General features: G+C 44.3%; 1 protein-coding gene and 1 long non-coding RNA gene across 6 annotated transcripts in view; one reads left to right on the forward strand and one right to left on the reverse strand.

Moving 5' to 3' along the window:
- Window positions 1-604: 604 nt before the first annotated feature.
- LOC122237193 lies at window positions 605-26,883 on the forward strand. Of its 5 annotated transcripts, XR_006215453.1 has the most exons (6): window positions 605-1,124; window positions 1,484-1,655; window positions 2,924-3,055; window positions 3,502-3,629; window positions 8,981-9,083; window positions 9,695-9,955. It is a non-coding gene; the product is annotated as an uncharacterized LOC122237193 (long non-coding RNA). The 5 variants fall into 5 exon arrangements; XR_006215455.1 differs by lacking the exons at window positions 8,981-9,083; window positions 9,695-9,955 and adding an exon at window positions 26,593-26,883; XR_006215454.1 differs by lacking the exon at window positions 9,695-9,955 and having other exon boundaries at window positions 3,502-3,625; window positions 8,981-9,685.
- Window positions 10,239-27,368, reverse strand: part of TOP1 (DNA topoisomerase I) — a 95,042-nt gene continuing 77,912 nt past the window's right edge. Inside the window, exons 14-21 of the mRNA XM_042980399.1 lie at window positions 21,046-21,189; window positions 19,318-19,503; window positions 18,242-18,310; window positions 17,576-17,690; window positions 16,496-16,623; window positions 12,916-13,010; window positions 12,539-12,688; window positions 10,239-11,541 (exon numbers count right to left, since the gene is read on the reverse strand). Coding sequence (XP_042836333.1) covers window positions 11,439-11,541; window positions 12,539-12,688; window positions 12,916-13,010; window positions 16,496-16,623; window positions 17,576-17,690; window positions 18,242-18,310; window positions 19,318-19,503; window positions 21,046-21,189 — 990 coding nt within the window. The 3' untranslated portion in view covers window positions 10,239-11,438. The remainder of the gene's footprint in view (window positions 11,542-12,538; window positions 12,689-12,915; window positions 13,011-16,495; window positions 16,624-17,575; window positions 17,691-18,241; window positions 18,311-19,317; window positions 19,504-21,045; window positions 21,190-27,368) is intronic.

The raw sequence follows: 27,368 nt of genomic DNA on the forward strand, positions 1-27,368 counted from the left end.
CGCCCCGCGACCCCCAGACAGGCCCCGGGCGGGGGCGCGGGGAGCAATGGCGGCGGGAGCGCGCGCGCTGCTCGCGCTCAACCAGCTCGTCCTTCCGTCCCGCAAAGCTTCCTCACACTGCCCCCGTCGGCCCCGTCACGCGCGGCAGCCCCGCGCCGGCCCGTCAGTCAGTCGCACACGCAAAGGCGGCTGCCCAGCCCACTGTCCCGCACAGGCCCAGCTGCAGCCGTGTCCTCAACCCTGCTCCCTAAGCACTACCCGCACAGCGGCCGGAAGAAGAGGTGAGGGTGCAGAGCGCCCCCAGGACCGCCGGCCAAACCCGGTTACCTGGGCGGGCTGCCCGGCGGAGGGAGCCAGCCAGGCCGGGCCGGGCCGCCTCACACCCGCGGCGGCGGCAGCGGCGGCGGCGGCGGCGGCGGCGGCGGCGGCAGCGGAGGCGGGTCCTCTGCGCGCCCTCTCCGGGGCGGGGCGGGGGCGGAGCCGCCTGCTGATTGGCCGACGGTTTCTGACGGACAGAAGGCTTGTCCCGCCCCTCCCCTTCGGCCGCGCAGGGCTGGCCCGCAGGCCGCTCCTGCGACTGCCGAGACTCGTCCGCCCCGCCCCTGCGGCCAGTGTGGCTTTTGACAGTCCGGTCTTTTGGAGAAGCCCCCCAGTCCTGGGCGTCCCCTGTAGGGCCTTTAGACCCGTGGCCCTCAGTGGCCTAAACCTCGGCGCCCTCCACTCATCAGCCACTGCCCGCCCCACCTCGCGCTCTGCCTCCACGCGCCCTTGCAAACGCTCTCCGGAGCTTTGGTTATCCCAGACTAACTCCCCGCGTTTTCCTCCTTCCTTTCAGGTCGCTGCCTTTCAGCCCCAGAAATTTTTCTTCCTCTGGGCTGGGTCCTGAACCAGTTCCTAAGACGACCTGACCTTCTCCATGGCTTCACCCCCAGACCCAGGGCACCCATAGCGCCAAATCTGTATCTCCCAAGCATCCAACTGCCGGCTCCACGTCCCTCTTCAAACTGCTCTTCCTGCTGTCGTTACTTTCTCAGAACATGGCCCCAATTCTTCTAAGATGCTTGGGCCAAGACCCTTGGAGGTATCCTTGAGCCCTCAGTCGGCCTCCACCACCCAGCAATCTTGTAAGGCCTGTTTACCACGGAATATCTCCACTCCTCCCACAAACCCAACATCTGTCTTTTCTCATCCAGACTATTTACCCTCCTTGGTCTGGTCTGCGTCTATTCTTCATGCTTCAGTCTTTAAAAAGAAATTTAAATTGTGATCCCCTACCTTTGGCTTCAAACCCTCCATGACTTCCCATTGCATGTAAAATTCACACTCACCACTGTCCCAGCTGGTCCTGTGTGGTCTGGCCCCTTTCTTTCTCTCCCACTTCATCTCTCCCCACCTCCTCTTCACTCTCCATTCTCCAGCCACAAGGCCTTTAAGTGGTTATTTGAATAATTCACACTCCATCTTCCGGAAACCATTTCCCTAGACTTGCCCCTGCAATGTGGACACCCCTGTCACAGACAAACTGAAGACACCTGTGGTCACAGTGGAGCCCATCTGACAGATGTTGAGTCAGGCAGAGCAGGACAACTTCAGAGGCGAGAGGCCCAGCAGAGCACCCAGCTGGTGCCAGAGAAAGATCCAGGCTTCTGGAATTTGTGAGTATATGTGTGCTCAGACAACCTACCCAGCTGAGTGGTGACTAGTGCCTGGGGCTGCCTCTGACTTTGTCTTGGTGCAGTGGTAACTTGTGTGGGTTTGTGTTTTAATTCCCTCAAGTGTGGCTCCTAAGAAGCTGAGAATCCAGCATGAAGTTGAGACTCTTACAGGCTTCTGCCACTTGAAGGGAGGTGTAGTGACTGAGGTGGACTGCCACCTAGTGCCCACCCTTTAAAGTGGGAGGGAGGGCACTAAAGTTGACCTGGTACTCACCCGGCTTAGGCTTACACTTGTGGTTACACCTGATCCTCATAATCACCCTCTAATCAGGGATTATTGTCTCCAGTTTACTGATGAGGAAACTGAGATTCAGGTAAGTTCTACAACTTGCCCCAAGGCCACGTAAGAAACAAATGGGAATTTGAACCTAGGTCTGTCTGACTTAATACATTTTCTGCTTCACAAGGGAGCCTTAGTGGGTCCTGGTGGTCAGCAGTCAGTGGGCACAATGGCTAGCTGGCCAGTCAGTACAGATGAGGGGAGGCTCTGGCCATGGTTGGTCCTGAGCACAGGGAACTTCACAGAACGTGAGTGCTCCTAGAGTATGGCTTGGGCTGACTTGGGCTTAAAGTAGTGTTCCCCCTGAGCTTCCATGTGCTGGGCCTTGGTGCCATGTGTTGGAAGAAAAAGAGAAATTCAGCACCAGCCTTCCAGGAATTCAGACATTAAACAGAGAAACGGTGTTATGTAGGGACAGTGGTGATGGCGGGTAGGGAGAAAGAGCACATAGGGTTAGGAGATAAAACACAAGGAACACGTACTTTAGATCTCTCTTGGTAGAAATGGAAGGCGTTGCTAGGACTCAGCATAGGCCTACAGGATGTGAGTAGATGGCCAGGTGAATTATTAGGGGTGGGTTGGAGGAAAGTACTTATCAGGTGGATGTAACATCATATATAAAGGCCCTGAGGCCAGAAAGAACTTAAAGAGTGTAGGAATAGAAAGAAGGCTTGAGTTTACTAAGTGAGGGGGAGCATGGGAGGTGATGAAGCCAGGAAGATAGGCAGAGACTGGATGGGGCCTCTCCCTGCTTATCTGATCTTGTCCATATGTCCAGGACGCTCCCTCCTAAGTACTCCTGCCCCCCTCCTCCTTGTACTGACCTGGGCAGCCTGAAGGCTGTGATATACTTTTAAAATCTGTTTCTCCATTTTCCAAGAGCTTCCCAACACAGACCATGCTTCCTTGCTTTTGCTTTTGCCTCCAGGGCCTGGCCCCCAGGGGCTCCAGAAATCTCTGTCAACAGGAGCTCAAGTTTTCAGCCTGCTGCCAGGCCCTTAATCAGAAAACAAGGCCCCATTTCCTCCTGGGACTTCTGAACCAGCATCCCAAGCCTCAGGTACCTCCCTCCACCCAAAGAGACTCAGGAAAAGCAGGGCATGCAGAGGGTGTGGTTGGTTTGGGCTTCCCCCAGCTCAGCATATATATGGGTACGTGGGTGTTACTGGCAAGGCATGCAGCTGTGTTGGCTTGGAGGGAGCAGCCCAGAACCCACACAAGGCACACGCCCTGACATCACCCAGGCTAGCCCTGCTTAGGCCTATTTGTGTCAGCACTCATGCTTCAACATGCCCAGGTCTCCACCATCCCTGTGCCTGGATTCTGGGTAAGAGTCCCGGCTTGATGCCCTTCTGGCTCTGTGGGCCTGATCTGATAGGTGTTTCTTTATCGAAACAATTAGAGCAGCGCTTGGCATATAGTAAGTCCTCTATAACTGCTTTACCCACATTGGCTCACTTATTATAGCATTATGAGATAAGTACTCTTATTATCTCTAATTTACAGATGAAAAAACTGAGGCACAGAGAGATTAAGAGACATGTTTATGGACATAGAACTGAGAGGTGGCAGAGAGGGGATTCAAACCCAGGCATCCTGGCTGCAGAGTCAATGCTATGTTGCCTCTCATGTAGGTATGAACTATTTTGTTGTGTGTTCTCACCCTTTTCCTTAATACCCCTACCTGATGTGTTTTTTATTTTTAGTTATAGATATTCCTTGACTTACAATGGGGTTACAGCCCAATGAAACCATCGTAAGTTGAAAATACAGTAAGCCAAAAATGCATTTACTGTGCCTAACCTCCAGAACATCATAGTTTGGTCTAGCCTACCTTAAATGTGCTCAGAACACTTACACAGGCCCACAGTTGGGCAAAATCATCTAACACAAAGCCTGTCCTATACTAAAGTGTTGAATGGTTCCTGTAATTTACTGAATACTGTAGTGAAAGTGAAAAATAGAATGGTTGTGCAGGTGCAGAGTGGTTGTTGACCTTGATCACACAGCTGACTGGGAGTCGTAGCCACTGCCCAGCATCATGCGAGAGGAGCATACTGCGGATGGCTAGCCAGGAAAAGATCAAAATCCAAAATACGGTTTCTACTGAATGTATATCGCTTTTGCACCATCATTAAGATGAAAAATTGTAAGTCAGACTGTCATAAATCAGGGACCATCTATAGTTGGTTAAATGATGTCACAGGTTAGGTTCTTTGGAAGCAGACTCTGGGGCAGAGATTAGTGTGCAGAATGTTTGTTAGGGAGTGCTCTTGAGACCAACACTGTGGAAAGGAGAGAAGGAAACAGGACAGGGCACAGGGAGAAGTTCAGCTGTGATGCAGGCCTGATGACAGCCGCAGCCAACCTCCAGGGAGCTGTTTTGTCTGGTGCTGGCTTGAAATGGCTGGGCCTTCATAGCCCCACTTCAGTCAGCCCTGGGAAGAGCACAGCCTCAGTCACATGGCTCTCTGCAGCTGAGGTGATCTTTGAGAGCTGAGAGATCCTCCAGCAGTTGGGGCAACGAGTGCTTCCCTGAAGGAGAATCTGAGTGGCACATCGCTATGCCTACCTCAAATGTATTCCTTTCCAGTCCTTTAAAAAAGTTTAGAGTATTTAAAACAAAGGACAAAAATATTGCACTGTAGAAATGGAATGTGCCATTAGAAGGAGGAATATAATATGGTTAGTATGGGTTAACGTGATTGCTGTTACTGAGAATTGAATGCGGCTGAGCTTCCTGGTAGGCAAAGCAAAAACTTTTTATTCTGGTAACATTCCCTGACGGAGAAAAATTTTCTTGGGGTTAAATTCTAAAAGAAGTTTCTTGGGGTGCCTGGGTGGCTCAGTTGGTGAAGTCCAATTTCGGCTCAGGTCATGATCTCGTGATTCATGGGTTCCAGCCCCACATTGGTCTCTGTGCTGACAGCTCAGAGCCTGGAGTCTGCTTCAGATTCTGTGTGTCCCTCTCTCTGCCCCTTGCCTGCTCGCTCGCTCTCTCTCTCTCTCTCTCTCTCTCTCTCTCTCTCCCTCTCCCTCTCTCAAAAATAAACATTAAAAAAAAATTATGAAAGAAGTTTCTCAATTGGACACTTGACTGATATAGTGTAGAATGTTCCCAGCAGATCGATAGCAAATGCTGATGCAGTTTTCATTTGTTCCTTGTAATGACTTTGCATGAATATAGAAGATATAATATACCTTCTATAGCTCAGTGAAGCCCTTCCACAATTGAGAGTAGGCAGAGTTATAGACTTGCAATCTTGTTTCCTCAAATAAAACTTTATCCTTTTTCTTGAAAATTTTTGCTTGGTAGTTTCTCATGTTAGGTGTCTGATCAGCCCGTCTCTGACTCTGTAACCTGTACCTCAGTACATAGCTGGTACTCCATACTCACCTCAATGCACCCTGAGCTCCACCCCACAACTGCTTTTCAGGCTCTTGACCTCTGGCCCCAATATCCATCTATGGCTCCAACTTAGTCGTTGGATCTCACACTTCTTAGGTTATGTTCTTCTGCTTCCCTCTGTATCTGGGATGGACTCCCAGCCCCAAGAGCCTCCTGTTTTCTATCACTCCAGGTAAAACCAGGCCTACCCAAGACTTGGCTTTCACTGCAGATTCTGCTTCCCCTTCGCTGAAGGGCTCCTGAAGTAGGTCCCAGATGTTGAGGCAGGAGAGCCGGGCTCCAGATATGGATTTTTCAGAGAGGTGGCAGGGAAACCATAATTGCTTCTCTGAAGAGAAGGGGAGGGCCCTTGCCAGCCATGGCCCAGGCTGACCTCTGTTTTTCCACTTTCTCTTCCTTTCTTTAACAGACACTCCTGACGCTCCTCTATAGCAGTAAGACAGCAGAGATGAATGAGACCAAGTTCTTACTCTAGTTGTGGGTAAAGAAATGCCAACAGACATTTGTCAATAGATGACAATTCAGTGTGGTAAGGGCCCTTGGAGCACTGAGAAGGGACACTTGTTGGTGGGTGTGGGGGTAGAGCAAAGTGAGAGATAACATATATGCCTGAAGATATGGCAGCTCCAAATATAAGGCGATCAACTTGTTTATGCAATAAGGGCACTCCAGATATTTTGTGTTTTTTTGCAGCTAAAATATAAACCTTCTTAGAGATGCATGATTCAAATGCCCAATATAACAGTTTAAGAAAGAGGAGGGGGAGGAGCAGGAAGGAAGAGAGTCCTAAGCAGGCTCTGCACTATCAGTGTGGAGCTTGACATGGGGTTTGAACTCATGACCTCAGTTGAAATCAAGTTGGACAATTAACCTACTGAGCCACCCAGGCGCCCGTGTGTGTGTGTATATATACACACACATACATATATATATGTATGTATATATACATATATGTATGTATATATATGTGTGTGTATACACACACATAGTATTTTAAATCATGTATTATTTAAAATAGTATATTGATGTATGAATATTGATTTTTCCCACTCTTGCCTGTCCAGTAATAAATTTATGTTCAAACTCTTTATGAATCCTTGATTTCTATGTAAGGTTCACCATTAGGGCCACTTTGACTCATCTAATATAGTTTCTGAAAGCCTATCACCTTCACTGCCTTCTCGAGTTGAGAGCATTTTTGAAAAATCAGCTTTATTGAGGAATAACTTACATACTAAAAAACGCATCCATTTTTTTAAGTGTAAAGTTTGGTGAGATTTGACGAACGGATGCCCTCCTGTAACCTCCACCTAATCAAGATCTGGAACATTTCCATCACGCTGAAGTTTCTTGGTGCCTCTTTGTAGTCCATCTCCGCTGCCCCCATCTGGCAGTCACTAACCTACTTTCCATCACTAGAGTAGTGGTGCCCATTCTGGAATTTCACATACTTGGAATCAAGGAGTATGTACCCTTGGTCTCTGTTCAGCATGTTTTCGAGACTCATTCATGTTGTTGCAGAGAGAGTACTTTTCGGGTCAGTATGTTATGCTATTACTAGAAATTTCAATCTGAGCATCATTATCTTTCATATATAACATTAAAACAGGTTTCATTTCTCCCAGGGGTATATATTACTGCATAACTACTTAACTTTTATGGAAAATTTCAAATGGATCTAAGTGTAGACAGGACAGTATAGTGAGCTTCCTTGTGCCTATCAGCCACCTTCAATTATGAACTGATGGCCACTCTTGTTTCATGTCAAACTCCACCCACTAACCAACCCCTTCCATATTGACACAAATCTTAATTCTGTTACATGTATTTCAGTGGTTTTCTGAAACTGTTTCAAAAATATATATATATGATTTCTATCAAACCTAAAAAAAAATCAATACCGTATTGCTATTAAAGTGACCTTTGAGAGGCTTGTTTATACATAATACTTGGGATTGTGAGAAATAATTACTAAGTCTGTGGTAAATTTCTTTGCCTCTTTGTTTACTGATTTTGTCAGGGGACTACTTGTAATCGTCCAAAACTAGCTTGACTGAGGTCATTTCAGGGTAATGTGTTTTCTCCAAAAAGCGCTTTTTGGTTCAAAACAAGTTGAGAGCATCCCATTATATGAGGGATTCTGTAAAGACCAAAATGTAATAAGTAAACTCTTTTCTCAGAATACATGTTTTTTTTTTTTTAAGTTTTCTGAGGGGGAACTACCTATGTTTGGTGTATTTAGGAGGGGATTTCAGTTGGTAATTTACCAGGTGTGGAGGTGAGAGAAAGGAGTGAAGGATGGTGGCTCCACTAGACTCTGGTTGAGGGGGCAGAGTGGATGGAGGTGCCTTTCGGTGAGATGTGAAACAGCCCAGTGGCCGTGTAGTTGGTACTGAGCCGAGTTCCAGAAATTGGTAGATCTAATAGCCTGGGGACCTGGCCCGCAGCTCCACCATGGGTCTGGAGCTCAGGAAAGGGGTCTAGGCTGGAGACAGAGGTCTGGGAGTCATCACCCTCACATGCAAATGAAATTGGCCAGGCCAAGGAGACAGTCACAGCAGCCAGGCCTGGGGGGGGGGGGGGGGGGGGGGGGCGGAGGGGGGGGGTGGTAACCAAGATGCAGCAGACTGGCGGAGACTGGAGTAAAACCAGGAGAGGGTGCCATTGTGGAAGCCAAAGAGAAGTGCTTGAAGAGGGGAGTGGGCACATATTGTACAATTCCATTTGTGTGTGTGATGTCCACAAAAAGACAAAGGTATAGTGCAAGTAGATTTAGTGGAGGCTGGAGGTGGGAGTGGGGATTAACTCTTAAATGGGCACGAGGGATCTTACTGGAGGAGAATATGCTAAAACTGACTTATGGTGACAGCCATAACCTTCAGTAGATAAAAATGTTACACTTGAAACAGGTGGATGTTTATGGTACGTAAAATATATTTCAGTAGGGCTACTAAATCAAAGAATGGTCGCATGCCCAGTGCCACAAAAAGCTTAAGATACACGGTACAAGCCCATCTATCGGTCACTCACTTGTTGGCGGTTGTGGTCGGAATGGAGGGAGGAATTGGGGGCAAGGTGGGACAGAAGCTGGTTACAGTGGGTGGGGAATGATCCGGTGGTGTGGATGACTGGCTCCAGGCACTCATATGTGAAATGGAGAGAGAGATGGTGAGGGAGAGGGAGATGGCTGGGAGCCGGGAGCTTCCTTTTTTCTTTCAAACGTGACATAAGTCCAGGGTGGATTTGATGGATGGAGGAGCTGCTGAGCAGCAAGCAAGCACCCAGATACCTGGCTTGCGTTCCGCTTTGCCTACAGCTGGACTTGAGCATTCCAGAGTACCCTGACAGGAGGGGCTTTTCCGGACCTTACACATCAGGCCTCTGCTCCTGGACAAGGCCAGAAGTGTGAGGAGGGAACCAAATCTACTGGAGGAATAAGTGAGGCGAATTCTCTCCTGACTCCAGGCTCAAGTATTTCTCAGGGCCTTTCACATCTGGCCCTCACCTACCTGTCCAGCCTCTTCCCTCATCCCCACTGGACAGTTCAGTTTCCCATACTCTGGTTTGCTCTCCCAGGCCTGCCACCACTGAGGGAGCCCTTCACAATCGTTCTTGACCAGGATTTAGTTGCCATGCACCTGCCCTCAGAAGACCTGTAGGAAGATCCCAGCTGGGAAAGGTAGGCACGAGCTGCTGCCGCCCATGAGTAAAATCATGCCTGTGAGGCCTCCTGTCCCTAATCCCTAGTTATGGACTAAGATTTGTCCCCTGGTTGTGGCAGGTCCTGCTCCAGTCCCAAACCTTGGGCCCACGTTCTCATCACTCACCCCCAAGCCATAAAGTACAGTGTACTGATCAGGTGTTGTAAGAGCCTCTGTTGCCATTTCTTATGTTCAATGCTTTAGCTACCTCTACACCACACGATTAAAAAAAATACGTGGTTGTAATCTGCTCCAAAGCACTGATGGTATATAACCTCCTTTATTCTTGGGGTGAATGCTACCTCCCTCACTGACCGATGAAATGCAGGCTGCCAAGGAGGACCTCCAGGGTTCTCTGCAGTGGGCCAACACCAGCCCAGCACCCAGCCCCAGGGAGCGGAGAGACCATCCAGGAGATGGCTCTCCTCCCAGAATATACCTGTGCATGCTAGCAAGCTAGAGGGCCCAGGGCTAAGTGGCCAATTCTGACCACTGATCTTCCTGCTCCATTTGGCCAGGAAAGTTCACTCTTCACCCTAAATTCCAGACTTAACAGTAACCTAGTATAAAGAAAGGAACAATTTTTTAGGGACCCTACAAATGTGGATACAGGAGCCCTGGGGAGTGGCCACAGACCACGATTTTTCAATTAACCAATCAACACGAGGAGAAGCCTACAGCTGGGTCTCTGGGATCCAGTGTCCTAACTGGCTTAGGACCCTTAATTCCTGCCATCCTGACTGTAAGCTTACCCAGACAAGCTCCCTACTGCTTCTGGCCAATATGCTCAGAAAGCCTGTCTCCCAAATACATTCACTTTATCTTGCTCAATAAACAATACCTACCCTGGGCTCCAAATTCAGTTCTTGCACCCTCCCTTACTTCCTGGGCCCGCTTTTATCTTAGGATATGGACTTTGGCTCCCCTCTGACCCACACCCAAGGCAGCAAGACAGGTGCAGCCCCTTCCAGGCCCCACCCAACCCCTGGGGAGGGAGCCTCCAGTGCCGAGCTGAGCAATGAGAGCACATCCCACACAGAGCTGAGCCCTGCCCTCTCACACCAACGCCCCCCCACCCCAACTTTGCCCCAGTCAGGTCGGGAACCTTGTGTAACAAAGAGGCAGACACTAGGTTTCCGTTAAGTTGTAGGAATTTATTTTAAATAACCTACAGTTGATTAAAAGGGAATTCATGATAAAAATAGAAGATACTTGAGGAAAGATGTGGGAAATGGACTCTGCACACACGCTAAACTAACAATGCTTCTAAAACTAATGATTATAGCAAAAAATGTCTTCACATTAAAATTCTGCTTTTTATGGGGTTTTTTTCCATTTTTTACACAATTACAAAAGAAAAAATAAAAGCCCTAAATTCTTGATTATTTTTCCTTTTTTTGGACCAAATACTCATTTTCCTCTAAATTATTGACTTGTGGAACTTTTTACACAATAAAATCTTTCAAGTGAAAGATTGGGTTTAAAATGAAAAAGATGGATATCTGAAGGGTACAGAGAATGCTCAGAACAAAGAATGATGGGAAAATGGTTTCAGTCACTGATTATTTCATTATCCTTAGACTCACTCACCCCCTCATCCCTCCCCAACCCCAATCTACACGATCTTTAAGATCAAGAAAAAGGTTTAAATATTTTAAAATAATTAAAAAGAAATAAAAATTCACATTTAAAAAGGAACACTCAAGTCAGGAAATATTTTCCCATCATGCTTTTCTGTGAATAGGTGTCTGAACCAAAACACTGCCGATGTCACGACTGCTTCAAGTTTAATGAAAATTGATTCCCATGACAATAGATAGTGACAATTCTCACTAACAGGTGCGCTGGGTTTTTGTTCTACTTAATTTTAAATTCCTGAAATGGGGGAGGGGGGAGGGCGTTTAGGAATTCATTTCTATTAAAATATAGAAGTTATTGCAAAACCCTAACTGTAAAAACGCACCAATATAATCGGACTTCGTATACAGTAGCTAAGAGAATCCAAATGCTTCAGTGAAACAGTGAATTTGCCTGGCAGAACTCTGACAAATTCCCATCCACTTGCTCTCTTGAAAATAAAAACAAAATTCAAAACAAATCATACAGCTAGAATTTTGATATCTGAAATATTTTTAAATAAGTTGTCCATAGGACAACTGGCTCAGCTCTCCCTTATAATATCTCCAGGTTTATCTTTTCGCAAAGATGTTCGTTTGTTAAGACTCGCCGCCTCTCTCCCTCAGCTGTGAGGGTAAGCAAGGCTCACAGTTTATCCACCTTCCCCAAACCACACTGTTCCTTTTCACAGAACCCTGCCCGCCCCTCGAGACTGGCTAGAACTCGTAGTCCTCATCAGCCATGTCGATGGCCCACGCAAACTTCTCCCGCTGGGTTTTGTTGTAAATTTTCTCAATTGGGACCCCCCACTTCTTGCACCTGTACACAAAGGAGAAAAAGGGGGATTAGTGTCTCAGGGAGCGACAGCCCAGACTCAGGGCAGGGACCTGAATATGCTTGCTTCGTGTCCATCTGCTGAGAATGAATTTTAAGAACATGCCAAACATATTCTAACAGTATCATGTGCTCGTGACCTCTAAAGTAGATGCTACTACAGATGTACTAATGAAAAAAACCTAATGCAGGGAGTTGAGTAATTTGCTTACCTTGTCATGCAGCTAGTGAGATGGAGCTAAAAAGTGAACCCAAGCTGTCTGGCTCTGGTGTCCATGCTCTCAACCACAATGCATACTGCCCCTCAATCTAACTCAACCTCTAGCACCCAACAGGGCAAAAGAGCAAAAAGGGTACAAGAGCCGGGTGGAACCCCTGACCCATAGGAGCAGGTCAGGCTCAGAAAAATGCACATTAATTAATAAGCATCTTCCAAAATATAAATAAATAAAACTCACTTATTTTGGATGTCATTTTATGACTGTGTGGGGTTAAAAGGGGACACAAGCAATAGAGAATTTATCTTTGTTATAAGCTCCCTCTAACTCTTTCTGTACATTGCTCAGATCTGCAGTCTTTTTTTTTTTCCGCTTGTTCCTTTCTTCCTTTACTTGTAAAAAAAATTTATCGAAAAGTTTTGTTCAAGTGTAGATAGATGGGCTCCTTTTAGATTTTTCCTTTAATAAGGGCCAAGAGTTCCTATTCTTGTCCTAAAATTCCATAGGGGTAGAGGCTGCAACTGCCTTTTAAAAACAGACAAAAACACGCTCCAAGGCAGTATAACAACATTACTGACCATTTAGGGTCACTGAAGATGTTCTAGTGCAGTTGCAGTGTGCATAGTAGAAAGGCAAGGATTTCCCAAAGGACTTCCAAGTATGAGGTGAAGGGATGGCATGGGAAGGCCAACAGTGCTCCTGAACCCTCCACTACATTCTCAAGCCAGCAGCAGGAACCCAAGAAGGGCCCAAAAATTACTTACCAAGCTACTGTAATCCTTGGGTCCAGATAATTGAGTTTGGAGGTTCCCAAAGCAATTTGTTTATTTTCTTCTCGGTCTGTGGCCTGAACTTCGAGCTTCATTAACTGCTCCTCCAGTCTTTGCACAGCCTTCTTCTTTGACTCTACCACCCTGGAAGAATGGAAGTCATCAAGAACCAGGCCTAGCTTCTGGACAAAAACACTGCAACCCCACCCGGCCATGCAGGGGCAGCAAAAGCAGGAAAACCCTAAATACATCGAGATTTCCAAAAGATACAACTCAGAAACTCTAGAAAAGCTGGGGCCCCTGGGCCTCTGATATTACCCCTGCTTTTCTCTCAACCAGTCCCCAGCTCTGCATAACAACCAGGTACATACTTCTTGGTCTTTGCATCCTTTAGGACCTTGGCATCAGCCTTAGCACTTTTCAAGTCTCTCCGGGCATCTGCTAGTTGTTCCTTCTTGGCATCAATCTAGGTGGGGAAGAACAGTAAGGTTTAAAAATAAAATCAGCCCGGAGAGAAAAGAGCTCCATCAGACATGAAACCTAGAAGCTGTCTCCACCAGGCAGGCTGCCTATGTCAGTGGCATGCCACATAAACCTGCCCCCTCTCCCAGGGTGGCTTCATGAAGGCACAGATTAGATGCACAGTGACTGCTGAATGCAAATGCTATTTCGTCATTTATGTTCTTCAGTGCCCCTTCAAGAAAGCAGTGATCCTTCTATAGGCAGTGACCCAGGGCCTGTCCCCTTAATGCAAAAGCTCAGGTTACAGAACCTGCCAGGACTGGGAATGTGGGTGCCAATCTTTCGATCACGTAACGCTTTAGTTTTAGACACCTGGGAGGAGGGCTACAGACGAAAACTGTTTACTAAATGGATCCTGTGTCAGGTTATAGCATTCCTTCTACAAATACTGCAGGAGATAACTCTTTATGAAGCTGAGACAGGATCCTTGCATCTACTGAACCCAGCTCATTCCTCAGATTCTGCCAGCACTCTGGGAAGGAGCTGCCAGCTTCTCAGGAAAAAAGGATGCACTGGAGAGAATACCCAAGGGAACCCAGGAAGCTAAACAGCTCAGCCAGTCGGCTGAAACCTATATATGGCACAGCCTGGCTTTGGCCTTCTGTATTTTAAATGAAAGGAAGCAGAGACTGGAAGGAAATTAAAGCAGTTATCACTCAAAAACAGAGGTCTGAAAACATTTTTAGCTATGGAGCTCTTTTTTCCAAATAAAATCTCATGGAATCCCGGTTTATAAAGGATGAAACAAGCAATTCCAGCCTTTCTTGCTTATAGAACCCTTGGAGGGCCTCTGGAAAACCTAAGTTCTTAGTTCCTGCTTAAGGACAGCAGCAGGCAACACCAGGAAACTAGAGCCCAAACCAGGGAGCTCATGCTGCTGGGGGCAGAACCTCAGATGTGCTATTACCTTTCCTAACCTACAAGGTCAAGGGAACCTCTGCAGAGTAAATAAATACTTGCCTGATTCAACACAGTCTGGGCTGTTGCTCTCAGCCTAGAATTGTCTGTTAAATATACGCATATAGCCCAAGTTTGGAAACAGAGGCCACCATTGTGAGAGAATCACCAAATGTATTTTACTATGAATGGCTTACTTCCAACATCCATGTTGTCCAAAGTCAAGCTAAAGGAACTGATTCTATACACAAAAGCATCAGACACCACTAGCTAGATTCTTCTTGGGCTAGAAATTTAACAGACCACAATCTTTTAACCATTTCCGTGGATGCTATATTGGCAGGCTGTTTCAAATTCTCTCAAAGCATCAAAGACTCCATTGATTCACTTGGCAAACAGGGGCGTGTGTTTGCTTTGTGGGCACACAGGAGAGGGTTCCTGGGCTTGGAGGGCTCGTCTGGCAGGCAGCCCTGGGCTGCCCAAACAGTGGTTCCAGAGTAAGATCAACAAAATACCTCCTCATGCTCCAGGGGGATGGGTAGCTTGAATTGGGTAAACAGCACCTGAATATTCATGCTTTTATTTCTGGCTTGGAATAACAACATGGGGAGAGTAGATGATTCCACATGACCACCATTTAACAGAGTGGCAGCGAACAGGAGCTGCTAGGATGGGTGGCCTATAGGGTTCTTTGCCTGCCAACCATATATTCTAAGGATTTGAGAGGTCTAGGGGTATATATTCATTTACTGTGCATATGTGCATCCCTCTAGCAAAACCAGATGGCACCTGTAGCATGAACTGTAGGTTGTGGGTATCTTTTGACCCAGACATACTACTACTGGGTATTTATCTTGAAGAAATTTCAACAGGAGGAAAATATATGGACCTGAAAATGTGTATGGAGCCTCACTTTATAGCAGTCATTTTTAGTTTTTATTTTAAATTTATTTATTTATTTAAGAGAGAGAGAGAGAAAGACAACAAGCAGGGGAGGAGCAGAGGTGAGAGAGAGACAGAGGATCCAAAGTGGGCTCTGTGCCGACATCAGAGAGCCCAGTGTGGGGCTCAAGCTCCCGAACCATGAGATCATAACCTGAGCCAAAGTTGGACACTTAGTCAACTGAGCCACCCAGGCACCCCTATAACAAGTCATGTTTAAACTCCACCTGTCCTAGTACAGAATTCTGTAAATGTGGATGGAAAAGAATTACATCTGTAATTTCACTAACCTCTGTTTGAAATTCATCATTTCGTCCTCAATTATGAATGTGGGCAACAAACCATAGTAGTATCAGTAGTACCTATGATATATTCGCGACCAATATAATACAGATATTTCCGGATCATTAAAATTGTTGCAGAAATCTTAAGTATTGTTTACGTATTCTTTACTACCCTTGAAATTTAGTGATTATTAGACCCACCTTCAGATCTTACTTAATAAGTTAATAAGGAAGCACATCACAGACTTTAAAATATACTTGGTAAGTGTATTTCAGGATAATTGGTCCTTTGTGACAACCCTATGTGTCTGTTCTAGAGTGAAATACCTGCCAGTTCTCACTGAGAGTTAGTACGTTGGAATGGATTAGTTACGTAGCCATTGCTAACACAGAAACGCTCACCACCGAAGTGTTTAGTGCCTTGTGGCTTGAAAGCGCAGTACCAGACAGAGTCAGAAGGAAGAAAAGCACATGGAAGAGGAATAGCATCTACTTGTTTGCATGTCTCTCTCCCTCTAGGGCAGCAACTCTGGCACACAGCCAGAATTCAACAGATGTTTGATGATGAGCTACATAAAAATATGAGTCATGTGGAATGTGTAAAAATAAAAATAGTTGTGCTAGGATTAGGGGGAAATAAAATATCATTGTTCATCATCTTTTTAATTTGAAGCAATCTAATTTAGAAACAGTTGTATTTCTGGACTGTAGCAAGGAATGGTGAAGACCATCTTTATATCCATTATTCTCGTGTATAATAAGGACAATAATATTTCAAAAGAGGGTACACATCAAACTCAGCTTTTCAAAATAGGAAGAGTGGCCAGTGCAGGAGTTCTGTTCACAGAATACAGACTTTATATAAAAAAAAAAAAAAAAAAAAAAAAAAAAATTTCAATGTTTATTTTTGAGAGAGAGAGCAGGTGAGTGTGCACGCGCACATGAGCCTAGCAGGGGAAGGGCAGAGAGGGGGGAGACACAGAATCTGAAGCAGGCTACAAGCTCTGAGCTGTCAGCACAGAGCCTGACACAGGACTCAAACCCACGAACCGCAAGATCATGACCTGAGCCGAAGTTGGAAACAGACTTTCTGAACAATGAGTACCTGATACTCAGTTATCTTCATCAGGGATAACTCCTATCATATTTCCATTTGTTGATCTTTAGCATGGACGTATCTTCCAGAACAGACCTAGAACTGGCCTTCTCATATCCCAGCCCAGAAGGCCTCTTATTTGTAGATCATCTATCCACAGCAGATGTGGCTCCCTTCATTTTGCGACCACACCATCCAGACCCACATTACCTTAGATTGCAAGTTCATCATGGACTTCTCGAAAGTTTTGGGTGGTGCCCTCTGATGGTTACAAAGAATTGCAACAGCTCGGTTGGCACGGTTGTAAGACAGGATCTTTGCTGGGATGTTCTCATCAGCTGTGAAGAAAGAAACATGACAATAAAAGAGTTTGTATATCTGAGGAGAATACACCACATGGCTTCCCCAGCACTTCCTCATGATTCTGCCAGCCCTCATCTCACTAAGATGATCAAGTTCTCCTGAGACACAAGGTCAAAACTGAGAGTCAAGTCATCAGCTTGTCTGAAAGGCCACCCCCTGTCCCCCAATGTAGTCTGAAGAAAATGTAGAATTGGAACAGAAAAGGTCTCTAGAGGAGGACAAGACAAAAGGATCACAAGCTTTATGTTTTAAAATCATAAGTCGGTATCTGTTTTACAAAGAAAAATTAAAAGTGTCATTGGAGGAATATTTTACTTATGTCACATGGCATACTTTGTCCCACCCCAATATACTGACCCTCAAAATACCCTCTTTGGATTTTCTGGCTTTTATATTCTAAAGCCATTTGACATAGAGGACAGAGAAAATTTAGCAGTGGCTGGGCTCTAGAAAAAGAAGTTTGTGGATGTTGGTCATACCTCCTGCACCTAGTTTTTAGGAGAATACTATCAACTCTTAAGGGGGTAAAAATGGCAGAAACTTCAGGGGAAGGATGTGCTCTCCTTTTACAAAATAACAATGACAACTTTGTTCTCTCCAATTTAACCAAACATTATCGCACTTTCATCCTATTACCTTTATTAACATACATATAAAATATAAAATGCAGGCATTTCAGAACAAATAAAAGCTCCTGTCAGCATTCCATGAAAATAAATCTTGAAGTTGGGGTAGGAAAGGTGAAATAGCACTGACCTTCTGTTTATACAACTAAGCCTCAGCTCTCTATTAGAGATACGGAAGGAAAAGTTTCCAGTCACAAAGTTAGGGAGAAAAAGCAAAACCGATCCAGGACTTAAGCTAGCTGAGCAAGGGCAATGGACGTACAAATAAGGGTACAGGCCTGTTTGGCCAAACAATACTTACGGGCTGTGAGTTCTTTCAACTGTTGCTGTAGCGTGATGGAGGCATTATATGTACGGAACACCTTGGCTGTCAAGCCCTCCATGAGATCCTGAAGATGCTTGTTCAGAATACCAGTCTGGAGGAGACAAGGCAGAGTATATTGGGATTTAGGTAAAAGCCCTACCACTCTGCCCCTTCTGGCAAGCAAGCCCTAGGACATTTATGCCAGTGCAATCTCAACTCTGCCAAGTTTACTGCCTTGCCAGTGAGAAGTTAGAAAAAAAAAAAAGAAAAGAATTCCAAATTACAGGCTTGCATGATACCTCCCTATGAAGTACTTTAATCTTAAGCAGGCCAATAAAACAAATGTGTCCTTCCCTATTAAGACCTTCCATGATAAGCTATCAGGAAGAGGGCTTTGGTCTCCAGCAGAGGTGGCTGGGCATCCAGCAAGAGAAGACTCTGTTAAGAGCCAGAAGGGGATAAAAGGCAGGGTTTGTCTACCTGTCTCAGGACTTTGGTTGTGAATTCACTATGTGCCTGAGGGAGGAAGTGTGTCTAGGATAGGATGGCACAGGACAGACTAAAGGGAGAGTCCAAGCCACCCCTGGGCAAACCTCTCCTTTTAGGAGCTCGACTGGCTCTGGCTGGGCCCCTCCTTCAACCCACTGCACTTTGTCCACTCACATTGAGTCTATCAAAAAGATCATCCTCAGGCTGTTTGTTCTCCATAAATAGCTGTAAGTTCTTAAAAACCTAAAAGAAATAGAAGAACCTATTATTTGAAAAGCCTTTACTTTGGAAATAATTGCAAACGTACAAAAACTTGGAAAACAAAAAAGCACAAGGAACACTGACATCCTTTACCAGATTCACCCATTATTACCATTTTACACATCATTTGCCACTCACATAGTACACATGTCTGCCCCATTTCTATGTGTGTGTATGTACATGTTCATTGTTTGTTCTGAACCATTTATGGGTACTTGTATTATAGTCCTTTACCCTTAAATACCTCAAGGTATTTCCAAGAATTTTCTAAGGATAGAGATACTGCCTTACATATGCACAGTACTCATCAACTTTATAAATCTGCATGAGGACATACTTTAGCCGTCCAGTTTGGTCAGCTGACCTAGTGATATCCTCTACCTCCCCAGTATGGAACCCAATCTAAGGTAAGGTATTATATTTGTCATGTCTCTTTAGCCTCATTTAATACGGACCACTGCCACAGCCAGCAAAGCCCCATTACCTGATTAGACATCAGGCTGTTAAAGGACTGGATTATGGGGGCCCTGCAGCACCGTCTTCAGCTGTGGGCTCAGAGGTTTGAGGATAACAGGCTACTGCTTTGCTCAGTCAGGAGTTGGGGAGAGGCTGAGCAAAGCTACAAAAGTGACAAATGTACAACATGACCAGGGGATACTAAAACATGGTCGAATCATTACAACATGGTGAGTTAAATCTTATGCTGAAATTTGTCATAAGGGCCCACTCTCTACAGCATGCTCTGTTGAATACTACTACAGGATGTGGCCCCCTAATCCCAGGAAGGTAGCATGGAGCAGAGGAGGTGAGGGACAGGGACTAAAAGGAGGTACACAGGACAACCAACAACACCTCTCCCCTCTCTTTCAAATCATTTTCTTCTAGTGCTGAGCAAAATGCAGAGCATACAAAAAGCACTCAATAACTGTTGAATGACTGAATGGAAGAAAGAAAAAACAGGCAAGGGAGCATAGGCCACAGGAACTTACTCGTTTCTCAACAGGTACTTTGTTATAATATCTGATTGAATCTTTCCCAAGGAAGTCAAACTCTACCACGTATTCCTGACCATCCAACTCTGGGTGCAGATTGATATGCTCCACACGAAGTGAACAGCAACCCACAGTGTCTGCTGTTTCTCCTTCTTCCTTCTCATTGCCTGCTCTCAGAGCAAGCTGTCCAGGGAGGAAGGAAAAATGAGAACAAATGAAAATACTTCAATCTCACAGGATCTACAAGAAACCCAAATAAGTCTCCCAATTCTCTTTGGGACAGAGCATCAGTCTGCAAGGCCTGGGAATTCTGGATTCTACACCAGTGCTTCTTCTTCAAATAAAATGAAGTACAGAGAATCAAAATAGTATGATCCTGTCTCAGAAAACCAAGCTTCTCTTTATTCTGTTCTCTCAAATGGGGATGGAGGAAAGAATTTTTTTCTTTCTTTTTCTTTCTTTCTTTCTTTCTTTCTTTCTTTCTTTCTTTCTTTCTTTCTTTTTCTTTCTTCCTTCCTTCCTTCCCTTTTCTTTCTTTCTTTTCTTTCTCTTTCTTTCCTTTCTCCCTCCCTCCCTCCCTTCCTGTTCCTTTCTTTCTTTCTTTTTTTTTTTTTTTTAACAAAGCAGGGGCGCCTGGGTGGCTCAGTCTGTTAAGTATCCAACTTCGGCTCAAGTTATAATCTCATAGTTCGTGGGTTCAAGCCCTGAGTCAGGCTCTGTGCTAACAGCTCAGAGCCTGGAGCCTGCTTCGGATTCCATGTCTCCCTCTCTGCTCCTCCCCTGCTTGTGTTCTCTCTCAAAAATAAACAAATATTTAAAAAAGAAAAGAAAAGAAAAGAAAAAGAGTGGCTCTCTCAAGCACTTTTTACTTAAAGAGATATATTTCAGTTTATAAAAAAGCAGTAATAATAAAACAAAGCAGCAAACAAAGCAGCATTCCTATTCTGGGCAATCAGACTCAACATGCGAGACTCTTAATTTTGCTTATTTTTTAGATAACTCAGAATTTGAGCTAATCAGCACTAAAATCTTCTAAAAGGTACTAACAAACTGACCTCCCTCACGGTCTTTCAGGGGTGCCTGGGTGGCTCGGATGGTTAAAGCGTCAGACTCTTGGGTTTCAGATCAGGTCATGATCTCATGGTTCATGAGTTCGAGCCCCATGTCGGGCTCTGCACTGACAGTGCAGAACCTATTTGGGATTCTCTCTCTCTCTCTCTCTCTCAAAATAAACAAACTTAATAAAAAATTTTTTTTTAAAACACAGTCTTTCAAACTGTAGTTGTGATACATTAGTGGTTAGCCAGTTTTAAGGGTTATAACTGCCCTTTTTAAAAACAAGAAACAGAATTTAAAATGTCAGAATTCACTCCTTGTAGAAAGCTAAACATTGTTTTGTGCAACTTTTGTTTCAGTTATACACAAACACCTATATATATATGTATACATATATGTACGTATATGTATATATCTGTGTGTTGGGTCTGTGATGTAAAATAAATTTTTTTGGTAGCTTATAGTCAAAAAGAATTCGAAAACGTCACAGTATTTCTGGCAGATTCAGATAGCAGTAGACCCTGAACGCCTCTCTCTCCACCTCTACCTTCCTTACTCAACCAGAGGTTGGTGCTTCTCTAATACTTAGTACAGGGCCTGGAGGAGTAAACAGGCTCCACATCTTTGATAAGCTGAACATGTTAAGCAATGTGACAGGATGATGCTCACCTTGTCGATGAAGTACAGGGCTACAGCTCTCTGCCGAACTTTCATCTCTTTGGACTTCCAGTCTTCTCGATACTGGTTCCGGATCTTGTCCACACACTTCTTAAGCCGCCGAGCGGTCTCATATTTCTGCCAATCTTTCTCACCCTGCAGAGACCCAACCCCAAAGGTGGATTGCTTAGGAATGGTGGAGTAAAAACAGACTTTGAACACCCAAGTTCAGAGCTCTGAACCAAAGAAAAGAAGCCTGAGCTTAAGCTAGGTAGAAAAAGAGTACTGAAGAGAAACCATAAAGCATTTAACCTGATGAGAACTCATGCTGTCCTGTTTCACTGTCAAGTACACACACGGCTGCTTTCTAATTGCTAAATTGTTTATGTTCTTGGGAAAAGCCCACATGGCACATCCCCAAAACGGACTTCTGTCAACACAAAGGGTATAAACATCCCCATTCCCACATCAGCATCATGGCTCTCTCTGCTCCTGAATCTGTGAGCCAATAGCAGTTTTCTGCTAAGACCGAATTTCATTACATTCAAGACAACCATGCACAATTTGATGGAAGTGTCAAGGAAATAGAGCCAAAGATTACAACTTGTAATTACTAAGGAACACAATGACTTCCAGGACAGCTGTAATTATTCACCATTTTCTAACTTCTGCTTTTTTTTCAATATATGAAATTTATTGTCAAATTGGTTTCCATACAACACCCAGTGCTCATCCCAAAAGGTGCCCTCCTCAATACCCATCACCCACCCTCCCCTCCCTCCCACCCCCCATCAACCCTAACTTCTGCTTTTAAAAGTATTCTTGATTAGATTGAGGAAAGCAATGTTACTAGGAAGACTTTTTTTTTTTTTAAACATTAGAGCTTTTGATATAAGATTTTAAGATGGATTTTAAAACCAATGAAATGTTTTTGAAAGAGAGTGAAAAGATGGTCTCTACCCAACAGTGACAGATTAGTCCTGCTGCCACGCTGAAAGGAAATTCACAAGCAAGGGCTGATACTAATGTCAAGTGAGAAAGGTAAGAAAGGGGGAAAAAAAAATCCAAGGACTCCCAAGAGAGTCAGGGAGTATTCTAAGGTCTAAAACAGATTATATGACATGAATACAGGGATGGAATTCAAGAACCCAAGAATCTCTGCAATTAATTCCCCCACCTACGAGAGAGAGGGACATCGTGATTTTTACCCACATATGCCTAGTTCCCGCCTATGCCATGGGACACATGGTCCTTGAAGTGTTCAGAACTGTGGTCAAAGTAACTAGCCTTCTGAGCATGCAGGGAAGTTGGCTAAGTGAAAGCAAGAAAGATCTACTTCTAGCTCCACCAGCGCCCCGAACTGCAAGCTCACCCGGCTGCACTAAGGGTTCATCACTCTGCCACAAACGTATGTGGCCAAGTTGTTGGTAAGTGAACTACTTGTTGTGGGTGGGTGATTTAGCAGTTGTTGATACAATACAGAAGAAATATAAAAGTTCTACTTCCTGACAATGGCAAGCTGAAAATTTCTCACTGGTTTTTCCAAGTATGTACTAACATTTAACAGGGTGAAGAAAAGGTATGATACAGCTGTCCTCATATACAAGTAGTCCATTTCCATGACAATCATGTGAGAGAGACACACACGCACAATCTTCAACACCACAGCCTCCCGCTCAGGAGTGGGCTCTTGGCCATCACTCTAATGCATGCAGGCCTACTAAAGCCTAACTCCAAGTCTTCAAAGTCCTGTAGGGTCACATTTGCGCAATTCCTTAGTTATGCCACTGAAACAAGGTTTAGAAAAACCCAACAAATAAGCTATTCACAGAGGATACCACAAGACCACTTTTCCTCACAGGTTGGCTCGGTTCCTGACCCAAGGATCCAGGATTCTCTCAAGTAAGGACATAAGAGGCGGGGTGGAGGGGCAGAAGCCACCTTGTCTGGGTCTGGGGGAAGGAAAGCTAGCCTCCAGGAAGTATGCTTACCCCTGCCGTCAGTTTCCTTGAACGGAATCCAGACAGTAAAATGCACTCGAACAGGCTTTCTCAGACTACTCCCAGAAAAAAAAAAATCCATTTAGGTCTTCCAGACAGGGTCCTCCTCAAAACCATCGCAGTGAAACGAGGTATCCACCACAGGGGAACTGCCTTTAACCCCCTCCCATCTTTCCCTACCCAGTCAACCCTCTGTATGGATGAGAATCTAATTTGATTACTTATAAGTGACATTCTTTGAGAGACTGTTTTTAACTAGTGGGCTCACCATATTTTCTGGTTCTAATATAACTGCTTACTCATTAAGCATACTGGATAGGGGCACCTGGATGGCTCAGTTGGTTTAAGTGTCTCTTGATCTCGGCTCAGGTCATGATCTCACGCTCATGGAATTGAGCCCCACATCGGGTTCTGTGCTGACCGTGTGAGCCTGCTTGGGATTCTCTCTCCCCCTCTCTCTTTGCCCTTTCCCCACTGGCACACTTGCTTTCTCTCTCAAAAATAAATAAACTTAAAAAAAAAAAAAGTCTAAAAAAATATACATATATACTAGGTAAATGTGGTCAGGATCTGAATTCAGGATACAAAGTGGGAAATGAGCTAAATCCTGTTCTCCAATCCTCTCTCAGAGATTTGTATTGGGGAGCAATGACATTTGCCAATATTCTTTTTTTTTTTTTTTTTTTAATTTTTTTCAACGTTTTTTATTTATTTTTGGGACAGAGAGAGACAGAGCATGAACGGGGGAGGGGCAGAGAGAGAGGGAGACACAGAATCGGAAACAGGCTCCAGGCTCCGAGCCATCAGCCCAGAGCCTGACGCGGGGCTCGAACTCACGGACCGCGAGATCGTGACCTGGCTGAAGTCGGACGCTCAACCGACTGCGCCACCCAGGCGCCCCGACATTTGCCAATATTCTTAAGTGGCTCTTCTTTATTTGTTGGAAGATTTTTTAATTTTTTAAGGAATCTCTACACCCAACTTTGGGCTGGAACTTACACCCCTGAGATCGAGTCACACACTCCACTGACTGAGCCAGTCAGGAGGCCCATAAGTGGCTCTTCTCACTTAGCTGGTGATGCACCAAAAGAGGAATGACTAGCATTCTGAATTCCAAACATCTAACATTTAAACAAAAGATACAACAAACTGGCCTCATGCATTTAATACCATGTTTAAAGATAAAATCCAACCAACTTTTCATATATGCTCATTTTTAGATGTTTGCCTTATTACTGATATGTAGAGGTCGTTATATATATTCAAATTCTTTCCCAGATACAAGTAGTGCATTTTAGTCCACTATTTCCTATTCATCTTTCATTCTGAATAAATCTAAAAGAGATTTTATGTTATACAATTTTAAGTGTACCATTTAATCCATTTTGACAATTCATAACCCCTGTAACCTACATCTCATCAAGACAGAGAATATTCTCTATCATTTGAGAAAGTTTCCTCGTGCCCCTTCCCAGTTAATCACCAACTAAGCAAGCACTATTCCTTTAATCTGACTTGTATCATCATAGCTTGGTTTTGCTTAACTTAGAATATTTTAAGAATGGAATGCTACAGGGGTGCCTGGGTGGCTCAGTCGGTTAAGCGTCTGACTCTTGATTTGGGCTCAGGTCATGGTCTCACAGTTTGTGGGTTCAAGCCCCATGTAGGGCTCTATGCTGACAGCGTGGAACCTGCTTGGGATATTCTTTCTTTCTCTCTCTCCCCACCCCCCCTTTCTGCTCCTAACTCATGCTCATGCATGCGCTCTCAAAATGAATAAAATAAACTTAAAAAAAAAATGGAATAATACAGTATAGGTTCTTGTGTCTGGGCTTCCCAATACGTTTTTAAGATTCATCCATGTTGTTGCATTTATCAGTAGCTTGCTCCTTTTAATTGCTGGTATATAGATACAATCCAGGACTATCCCTAATGTGTTTGATGAGACCATGTGTTTATTCTGTTGATGGACCCCCCTAGGATGTTTCCATTTTGAGACTTGTACGAATACAGCGCTGCTATAAACATTCTTGTACAACTCTTTTTGTGGACATAGGTTTTCAATTTCATTTAGGGCAAAAATACCTAGAACTGAAACTGAGATGTCACTGTGGTTTAAATCTCCTAGTAATTAGTGATGTTGAGAACTCTTTCATGTGCTTATTTATTGGCCATACCTCTATCTTGTTAAGCATCTGTTCAAATCTTTTGCTTTTTATGGGAATGTTTGTCTTTTTTATTGAGTTATAGGAATTCTTTGTATATTCTCGATACAAGTTTTTTGTCAGATATACATGCTGCCAATATCTTCTCCCAGCCTGTAACATATATTTAATTAACCTTGTCCTTTGTTGAACGTAAGTTTTTAATTGTAATTATTTTTTTTTTACATTCACTTATTTTTGAGAGACAGAGAGAGACAGAGTACAAGTGGGGTAGGGGCAGAGAGAAGGAGACACAGAATCCGAAGCAGGCTCCAGGCTCTGAGCTGTCCGCACAGAGCCTGACACGGGGCTCGAACTCACAAACCGTGAGATCAGAACCTGAACCGAAGTCAGATGCTTAACTGACTGAGCCACCCAAGTGCCCCAATTTTAATTTTTTTAATGTCAATTTTTGAGAGAGGAGGGGGAGGGGGAGAGAGAGAGAGAGAGAGAGAGAGAGAGCGAGCGAGCGCGAGTGAGCAGGGGAGACGCAGAGAGAGAGGGAGACACAGAATCTGAAACAGGATCTAGGCTCTGAGCTGTCAGCACAGAGCCCAATATGGGGCTCGAACTCACGAGCTGTGAGATCATGACCTGAGCCGAAGTCGGATGCCCAACCGAGATACCCAGGTGCCCCTACAAGTTTTTAGTTTTAATGAAGTCAACTTTATCAATTGTTTCTTTTATCATTAGTGCTTATTGTGTCCTAGGAAATCTACAACAAAGTCATGTAGATGTTCTATCACGATATCATCTACAAGTTCTAGTGTTTTATTCCTTCTACTTTAGAATTCAGAATTTTATTTAAAAGATTCAGAATATAACTTTTTAAAAAATAAGCGTTATGTCTTATTTTCCTTTTCTAATAAAACTCACCAAAATCAGAGCTTCCCAAAACTAAAAAGTTTTATAAGGACATTTTCCTTCAATCCAGCTCTTTAATCCCCAGATGGTTACATTCAAAAGTTTGTAGGTATATACATCTTTGAAACCCCCCAAAATTATAAGCTCTAAAGACAGAAAAGTGTATTTCTCCCTAAGAATATTTTATTAGGATTGAATGCAATGTAATGTCAACACGGATTCTAAAGTTTGCTGTACTTAATTTAAAGAAAAAATGACAAATTTTGTTCATAAAGTTAAGACCGGTTGAAGAACCTCACTTTTACTAAGGGCTACTTTACAGGTAATGAGACTTGATCATGTTTCCAACCTTGGCAGTGGGCTGGACTTAGCAGTGAGTACCTTAATAAGCAGTCCTTTTAACCTCTGGATCTATGGTTTATCCAGGATCAGAGAGCTTTGTAGAAACCACTGGTTCCAGAAGGCTGACTGTCATTTTCCTGCTATTTCAGATTCTATGGGCACCAAAGTACAGAGTGGAAGAGGAAGGGAATGGAAACACGTGCAACAAGATGTCTATATAATGAAAATCCTGGAAGGTAAAGCAGAACTAACCAAGATGAGCACAGAAAGATGCAAATGAGCTCAGGACAGTCTTTACCTGAAACACACATTCCTGCGGCTCTCAAAAGTCCCTATTCTTTCGACGGCTTGTGAGGCTGTTTGTAGTATAAACCTGACTCTGACTGCAAGTAGGCCAATCAAAGTTTCCGGAGAGGGAGACATTAAAAAGATACACTTCAGCTGTGCTTTTTTTTTTTTTTTTTTTTAAACCCTTGACTGCCCAACTTTAAAAAATCGCCAAAAGTCTCTTAGGGTGTCTGGGTGGCTCAGCTGGTTAAAGCATCAGGTTCAGGTCATGATCTCACGGTTTGTGGGATCTACTGCACTGGGCTCTGGGCTGACAAGTGCAGAGCCTGCATGGGACTCTCTCTCGCCTTCTCTCTCTGCCCCTCCCCTGCGTGTGTTCTTTCTCTCTCTCAAAGTAAGTAAATAAATATTAAGAAATAAAAATAAAATTGTCAAAAATCTCTAAGTCACGTCATGCTTAAGCTAAATTTCTTAATGGAACAGAGATGGGGTAGAACAGAACAGTAACATAACACAGGGGAAGTGAATAAGTAAAATAAAGACAAGCCAAAGAATCTCGGAATAGAAAAGTCTCTGGAGGCCGAGCAGAAAGGTATATAACAAAGCCCCATCACGGTAGCCTCCCATGTTTTGGATC

The sequence above is a fragment of the Panthera tigris genome, chromosome A3, assembly GCF_018350195.1.
Source record: "Panthera tigris isolate Pti1 chromosome A3, P.tigris_Pti1_mat1.1, whole genome shotgun sequence".
NCBI lineage: Eukaryota > Metazoa > Chordata > Mammalia > Carnivora > Felidae > Panthera > Panthera tigris.